The sequence below is a fragment of the Branchiostoma floridae genome, chromosome 14 (assembly GCF_000003815.2).
Source record: "Branchiostoma floridae strain S238N-H82 chromosome 14, Bfl_VNyyK, whole genome shotgun sequence".
NCBI classification, from domain to species: domain Eukaryota; kingdom Metazoa; phylum Chordata; class Leptocardii; order Amphioxiformes; family Branchiostomatidae; genus Branchiostoma; species Branchiostoma floridae.
The window spans coordinates 14,616,407-14,624,942 of NC_049992.1; the positions used below are offsets into that span (position 1 = coordinate 14,616,407).

An 8,536-nucleotide genomic window follows, 5' to 3' on the forward strand; every position below is an offset into this window, starting at 1 on the left:
TGTATTGTAACTGCGCACATTGATGCGATGAGAAAATCGTTAGGCTCGACTGTTATGCAGCTGTGGAGTAGAATGGACTGGGGATGATCCTGGTTTTTGATGCAGAAAAACGTTAGGGGCTCAAGTCGCGCTTTTATGACACGTCACATCAATGATCTAAAACATAACTTTGTCTTTCCTTCACACAGTAACTCGAAAAAAAAAACCGTCAGATAACCGTAAGATAATCATACTGACTTACTTGATACTTGATAAGGTGTCTTCATCGTTGTGTCAAGTGGTTTGCATCAAGGCAACGTCTCTTGTGGACCATCCTGCGCCATTCCATGCAATTCTGGGCCGTCACTTCTACGTCTCTAAGATAATCATACGAACCCAGATTGTAATAGAATGTTACAACTTCCGCTGTCTATACGTATACCAATATGTATATCCAGACGTCTCTACATAATATAAGTATAGATACCGGTAAGCTTAGATTCTACAAAACTTGTAAATCTGTTTACGCTAGAGAGAAGTACTTAGAACTAGTTGATTTCGAGCTGCGCTCCGCAATAAGCAAAGTCAGAATTAGCGCTCATCCTCTTGAAGTGGAAAGAGGGAGATATAAGAGATTACCAGTGTGTGAAAGAATTTGTAAATATTGTACATCTAAAGAAGTGGGAGACGAGACACACTTCATTTCCAAATGTTCATTCAACGAAACCGAAAGAATCACTCTGTTTAGAGAAGTCACAAATTATTATCCCAACTTCCCCACATTGACAGACGAACAGAAAGCTACTTTTCTCTTGAAATCGCAGAACCCACAAATTCTAGAAAATGTGGGACTTTTCGTCTCCCTCTGCTTCCAAAAAAGAAGTCAAACCCAACCTGTTTAGAAATAGCCAACACTAGTATTAGATTAGAATATTATTCATGGCTGTCCTTGTCACTATGTGTATACCATGTACATGTACTTGCAATTAGCCCTCGGGCACGAACTTGCAAATAAACTTCTTATTATTATACGTGTTGCTCATCTTCTAAGGTTGTGCCCCTTTGTTAATAATGTCTATGGTTCTATTTTATTAATGAGGTTCAAACGTTGATTCAAAGAATAAAGCTTCAGCAACTGTTAACATATGGATTGTAGTTTTACATGAATATATTGATACTCTAAAGAGGGCGTATTTTCAACTAAAAATAAACTTGGATTATAGCAGTTAGTAGGGATATCATCAGGTTAATTTGACTCTTCAGACAATAACGATGTTACCTGGTTTGGATATGTCTTCTCGTCATTGCAGAGTGGACCGTGAAACAGCATCAAGATTGCTTCGCCAAGGGAGTGCATCCTATGGCAAAGACAAGAAAAGCGCCGCCCAACGGTTAAAATTATCATTGCAGGAAAACCCGCATCCGTCATGGTCAAAACTAACTTGGATGGTATCACATCAAACAGGCTATACAAGATCGATGCACAAAGTCTGGAAGACTGGTATCATTCACCAAGTTGACTACTACATGTACATCGAACTAGTTTCCCTTCTACAACTACGGTCATGGCTACATGTTTAAAATTAATGATGTCGTCATCCATAAAACTTACCTGCCGTGGCCTTGCTGACATTGTATTTCCATGTCCCGTGAACAGCAGTACAGAAGAGGTTGGTGCCCATCATAAGCTGTGGTGTTAGAAACTACTGCACGAGTCCCCCAACAAGACGATGTGTCAGCTCTGGCCCGTGGGTCTACCTGGACAAGCTCAGCCAGTGGTGACCAGAACTGCATGCAAAGAGACAGAATAATCTTTGTGTACTATTCACAGCGTCACACCTGTCCCCGCGCACCACAGACAGGTGGTCAGTTAACTCAATTTTGGAGGGTAACCAATCAGAGGAGTTATGCATATGTACACGTATGCTAATGAGTGCAGGGGTATAAAAGGGAAAGATATTATCACAAAAAAGGCGCACAGTTTGACTTTGGGGAGGAAGATAAAAAGGTGGTTGGCAGAAACAGGCGAAAATTAAAGTCGGGTCAATTAGGGACAGTAGGAAGGGTATGAGGGTGTTGAGATATAAAGAAGAAGGTATCTTTACCCTAAACACCCAACCATCCTCTCTAATTTCTTATGGCTTGGGAAAAGTACTCGCCTCGCTCTCTGCTCAGGGATGGAGACTTTCCGCACTCCTTATCCCTCCATCACCTGTCTGGGACGCGGGGTATGGGTGTGGTTGTATGAATCTTCCACTATATCAATCTAACCATGGCATAATTATAGTTGACCAGCGTTTGATGTCCAATTAAACTTAAGGTTAGCAAGGAGGTTGAAAACCTTCTTGAGGTTAGTTATTTACCCTGTTACAAAGAAAACCTTCCTGTGGGTGCGGGTTTACCTGCAATGATGATTTCAGCCGTTTAACGGCGCTTTTCTTCTTAAGATACACCAGCCTAAAGGATACACAAAACCTTCTTGTTCCTAGATCCTCATTCTTACGACAAAAAGGCTTGTCCAAACAAAAAATACATCTTTATGTACAAAATTCGTCTTTGAATACAAAAGAAAAGAAAGACATATAAAAGAAATATTCTAATGAATAAAGACGCACTTACTCCCTGCAAATCAGAGTTGCTTGGAGTGTATTGACTCTCTCAAGAAAGATGCTAAAAATGCCCGCAAACATCCGGCCAGCACAGTATCACACTGTGTACGACTTGAAGGACATGTTGCAATACCAACCAGTGTAGATAGGTGGCGCTGTGAGACCGCCTGTAAAGTCATGTCCAAACTTTTTAATGTTTACACATTTATTCCAGCCATGTAACTTTCCTCTTACGCTACTTGTTTGTTCTAATTGTGTTTCATCTACAAATGAAAAGAAGTTACGAATGTGTGCCTTGTATGTCAGGAAGGTGGAAATCGGGTTCTTGGTCCCTTAGCATAAGGAGATTGATAAAGCTCTTGCTTAGCAAGACAACTTCCCAGCCAGAGAAGGCCAATTGCTTATTATGCTCTTTTGTTCTTCAATCAATCACAAACAATACTAAACCAACAGACTGTATACATCAGAACTGCACTGCTTCCCAGTGTTGTGCTTTGTGGCTTGGGTGGTAAGGGTTTACGATTATGACTTACAATTGTATTTTGGCCCAGGTTCTAATTGTCTACAAGAGTATAAAGGGGTTGCATTTCATTTGCTAATCGACGTGCAGTCTGATAACAGTTATTAGACTGCACGTCGATCATTAAACAGAAGGTCACTAGTCACAAACATGCGACTAATATATATTTTGCACAAAGTAAAGGTGTTTGTCTTTTGAATCCAGCTTAACTTAGAAATGTACCAGAAATATTTTACATGGCATTGTGTTGTTCTGGTTAGAGTCTGTTGGAGGCTCTGTCTGTTGTGTTTACTAGTATTGTCAATAATATACTCAACGATCCAATAAAAACATTCTAGCTTTGTGCAAATCACTTTCAAAGTAACATTTTCGTACTTCTAGCTCTGTAAAGTCAATCAATTCAAATTGTTACAAATGGTATCTGTATTAATATTGTATCACACAATCGATTGACATAAATCAGCTAGAATAGATTACTCTGTGTAAAAGTATTAGTGAAAGGGCGTTTTACTATCCACAGCCAAATGTCAGTATTAGCGACGGAATGCCCGTGGATTTCACCCCTACATATTGATGAAATCCACAGCCAACCAAATGTCAATATTAGCGGCAGAATGCCCGTGGATTTCATCACTAAATACAGATGAAGTCCACAACCAAATGTCAGTATTAGCGACAGAATGCCCGAGGATTTAATCACTACGTACCGATGAAGTCCACAGCCAAATGTCAGTGTTAGCGACGGAATGCCCGTGGATTTCATCACTACATACTGATGAAGTCCACAGCCAAATGTCAGTATTAGCGGCGGAATGCCCGTGGATTTCATCACTACATACTGATGAAGGAGCTATATCTGAAGACCGTGGATTGATGAATTCCACAGCTGTGATATTCATCACTTAGATGATGAATTCCACAGCTGTGATATTCATCATATGATGAATTCCACAGCTGTGGAATTCATCAATAGTGCTGTGAGATTCATCGATCTACTGATGAATCCAACGCCACTTCCGTCCCTAATACTGGCGATCGGCCGTGAGATTCATCGATCTACTGATGAATCCAACGCCACTTCCGTCCCTAATACTGACGATCGGCCGTGAGATTCATCGATCTACTGATGAATCCAACGCCACTTCCGTCCCTTATACTGGCGATCGGCCATGGGATTCATCGATCTACTGATGAATCCAACGCCACTTCCGTCCCTAATACTGGCGATCGGCCGTGAGATTCATCGATCTACTGATGAATCCAACGCCACTTCCGTCCCTAATACTGGCGATCGGCCGTGAGATTCATCGATCTACTGATGAATCCAACGCCACTTCCGTCCCTTATACTGGCGATCGGCCGTGAGATTCATCGATCTACTGATGAATCCAACGCCACTTCCGTCCCTTATACTGGCGATCGGCCGTGAGATTCATCGATCTACTGATGAATCCAACGCCACTTCCGTCCCTTATACTGACGATCGGCCGTGAGATTCATCGATCTACTGATGAATCCAACGCCACTTCCGTCCCTAATACTGACGATCGGCCGTGAGATTCATCGTTCTACTGATGAATCCAACGCCACTTCCGTCCCTAATACTGGAGATCGATCTACTGATGATCGGCCGTGAGATTCATCGATTTACTGATGAATCCAACGCCACTTCCGTCCCTAATACTGGAGATCGGCCGTGAGATTCATCGATCTACTGATGAATTCAACGCAACTTCCGTCCCTAATACTGGAGATCGGCCGTGAGATTCATCGATACAGTCTTGGATTTTACTACTTAGGTTTATGATCTCTATGTCATCAAATTTTTAATTTTTAGCCTCTCCACAGGGATGGATTTAATAGAGGCTTGATGAATTGCATGGCCGGAATCATTTCTAAAATTTAAAACTTACATACACATATGAATTTGATGTAGCAGCCATTTAGAAAAGGACAAAGACACGATAGAGTTTCAGTTTCTTTTTTTTAATAATAATGATAACAATGTTACAACCACAGTGAACCTATTTAAGCTCTTACATGTTTACTCAAAGCATCAACTATCCCTGAAGTATCTTGTAAAAAAAATCAATATAACACTTAGATATGTTAGTCTACAGGAGCTACATTACAAAATAAGTTTGTAGAAAGTTATTCTATGTCTCTGGGACACTGTAATTTTAAGTCAATATATTGTATGAAGATAAATGCAGGTCTCTTTACAATGGAGGCATGGCATAAAGTTTCATCGGTGAAGTTATCACATCAGAACATAATGAAAAATACAGCGATACAAAAGTAAACAATCAATACACCTACTTCCAGCACAATTGAAAAATCAATGTACAAAATTACACAATAAATCTAGATCTACTAACACCAAACACATTTCATTTAGGTCTGAGGTCTACGAATTCTCGTTTGTTTTGTTTGAGTATTTTTACCATCTTTTCGAGCTGTCTTTTCTATATATAATCGGATGGGGTGTAAGGGACATTCTGTACTCGTGGCCTTTTCTTTCTAGGTGCGCTTGTTTGGGAGGTTCTAGTAGCTGATTGTTTTTTCTGTGACTGGCTGTGGGGAGATCCTTGTAGACGCGGTCGCCCAGTGGTGGTGGGATGGGTGATGCGGGAGGTCTGCTGTTCTCTCTGTGCGGGCGGTCTGTACAGTAACCGGCGGCAGTCATCACGTTGCTGACGGCCCGGCTCGCCCAGGCGTGGTCGCCCGGTGGCGGGTGTGGTCTGCTGTCCTCTCTTCTCGGCAAGCCTGTAGACTGGGCAGCTGCGATCCTCGCGAGGTTGACCCGGCTCGCCCAGACGCAGCCGCCCGGCGGTGGGGGTAGTCTGCTGCCCTGTCTGCTCGGCAAGCCTGTAGACTGGGCAGCGGCGATCCTCGCGAGGTTGACCCGGCTCGCCCAGACGCAGACGCCCGGCGGTGGGGGTAGTCAGCTGCCCTCTCTGTACGCCAGGGTCGTCGCTTTGGTGACTCTCGTCATCTTCAGAGACCGAACTTGAACTTTGGTAACTCTCCTCATCTTCCGAGACTGAACTTTGAACACTATCTTCATCTTCAGAGTCTTCGCTGCTACCCTCATCTTCTGATCTCTCGCTTTGGCCGCTGTCGCAGTTGCGCTGGTCTTCATGGCTGTCGAGAAGCTTGGGTTGTCCGCCACGGTAAAACGTGTCAGGGTCAAATCCTGACTCAGCGATGGCGGCCCTTACGACGCATTGTAATTTGAAGTTGAACTCTTCTGAAAAAGCAAACATTGTAAAGAATGGTTTAGGAGTATTTACATACAAAGGCAAGGGACACACAGAGCTGAGGCCCGTACAATAGCAAACAAAAAATACCTAAGTGAGTAAAAAATTCAACGGCAATTTCGTCAATCTTTGTGCGGTGATAAGCAATGTGTTGGTCAAATTTCAAAAAGGTACAGTAGGCCGAAGTATTACTAAAAGTATTTTGGCGAGAGTAGAGCCCTCCAAGGATTTAATCAATGACCATCGAACAAAAACCTGTAAAGATATCTATGTTTGTCAGAATCCCTAACACTAAACATGATTTTTAAAAAATGCCATATTACGCTTACTAGTATGTCAGTATAAGCGGCGGAATGCCCGTGGATTTCATCACTACATACTGATGAAGTCTACAGCTAAATGTTAATATTAGCGACGGAATGCCCGTGGATTTCATCACTACATACTGATGAAGTCCACAGCCAAATGTCAGTATTAGCGGCGGAATGCCCGTGGATTTCATCACTACATACTGATGAAGTCCACAGCCAAATGTCATTATTAGCGACGGAATGCCCGTGGATTTCATCACTACATACTGATGAAGTCCACAGCCAAATGTCAGTATTAGCGACGGAATGCCCGTGGATTTCATCACTACATACTGATGAAGTCCACAGCCAAATGTCAGTATTAGCGGCGGAATGCCCGTGGATTTCATCACTACATATCGATGAAATCCACAGCTGTGGAGTTCATCATCCTTCTACCGATGAAATCCACAGCTGTGGATTTCATCAACATAGTGATGAACTCCATAGCTGTGGAGTTCATCAATCCACGGTTCTTGGATATACCTCATTTCATCACTACATATTGATGAAGTCCACAGCCCAATGTCAGTATTAGCGACGGAATGCCCGTGGATTTCATCACTACATATTGATGAAGTCCACATCCCAATGTCAGTATATAGCGAAGGAACGCCCGTGGATTTCATCACTACATATTGATGAAGTCCACAGTCAATTGTCAGTATTAGCGACGGAACGTTCGTGGATTTCATCACTACATATTGATGAAGTCCACAGCCCAATGTCAGTATTAGCGGCGGAACGCCCGTGGATTTCATCACTACATATCGATGAAATCCACAGCTGTGGAGTTCATCATCCTTCTACCGATGAAATCCACAGCTGTGGATTTCATCAACATAGTGATGAACTGCACAGCTGTGGAGTTCATCAATCCACGGTTCTTGGATATACCTCGAGCATGTTACATACCAACAAAAGTAAGGGCACATATAGGTGACCATCTGTACACACTTAAAATAAATAGTCAGCAACATGTTGTAAAATGCAATTGTTGAGTCATTGCTTCTACACACATCAATTTTTGAATGTCTGTGTATTTTATGCTATAACAAATAAATTGAATTCTGTTTTTTTTATTTTGCAGGTTACAATTTCATCCTTTGATCTCAATAATTTTATGTCATTAAAATGTAATATTAACAAGCCTTCAACCATGAAATCACCGATAATGTTGGCATCTATCACAGTTATACAAGTATCAAGTATTTTCCTTGAAGTTATTATTTGTGTCGCAAATGGATGCATCATTATGTGCTCTTCACTACCGTACTATGCTTCTTGCTTTGGCAGATTTTATTATCAACAGCATTTTCTACTTTTTCTGGTAGATGTCGCTTTTATCTAATACATCTGTTATGCCTACATTGTACATAGATCATATTTATCCTTTGGGTGCTTATTTTAGACTTAGAATTTTCTTTTACACCTGATCCATCGTTGTCACAGTTTGTTTGAGTAAGTTAAGAGAATAAAAGACTAAGAAGACCTGATTATTTAAAGCAGACATATTTGCGTTAGATTTACTATAACCTCGAATCGGTTGCTGAAACTGCTGCTAGGTTCTTGGCTAGCTCAAGGTCGTTACACAATGGTGAGGTATCAAAGGTCACTTTGGATCAGTGTTTCACCTTTCTGTTCCGGGTCGGAGTTGAAACTTGATCGCCGACCATAACGTTAGTTTTGCCCCCCAAATTCGCCATTTCTGAGAATTTGTCTCCAAAATAAAGCGACTACAGAATACCTGAAACTTTCAACGGAGTTATTAACTTGTGACTTTTCCAGGAGGTGTCGGCCTAACGTTACGTGACTTAA

General features: G+C 41.8%; 1 protein-coding gene across 2 annotated transcripts; it reads right to left on the bottom strand.

Moving 5' to 3' along the window:
• Positions 1–201: 201 nt before the first annotated feature.
• LOC118429957 lies at positions 202–2,795 on the bottom strand. Of its 2 annotated transcripts, XM_035840607.1 has the most exons (5): positions 2,599–2,789; positions 2,382–2,436; positions 1,592–1,767; positions 1,259–1,337; positions 202–356 (listed from the first exon to the last, which is right to left on the bottom strand). In XM_035840607.1, the coding sequence occupies exons 1-5, from the start codon at positions 2,667–2,669 to the stop codon at positions 288–290; spliced, it is 450 nt and encodes a 149-aa protein (XP_035696500.1). In that variant the 5' UTR covers positions 2,670–2,789; the 3' UTR covers positions 202–287. The 2 variants fall into 2 exon arrangements, with proteins under 2 accessions (XP_035696500.1, XP_035696501.1); XM_035840608.1 differs by lacking the exon at positions 1,259–1,337 and having other exon boundaries at positions 229–356; positions 2,599–2,795.
• Positions 2,796–8,536: the final 5,741 nt, after the last annotated feature.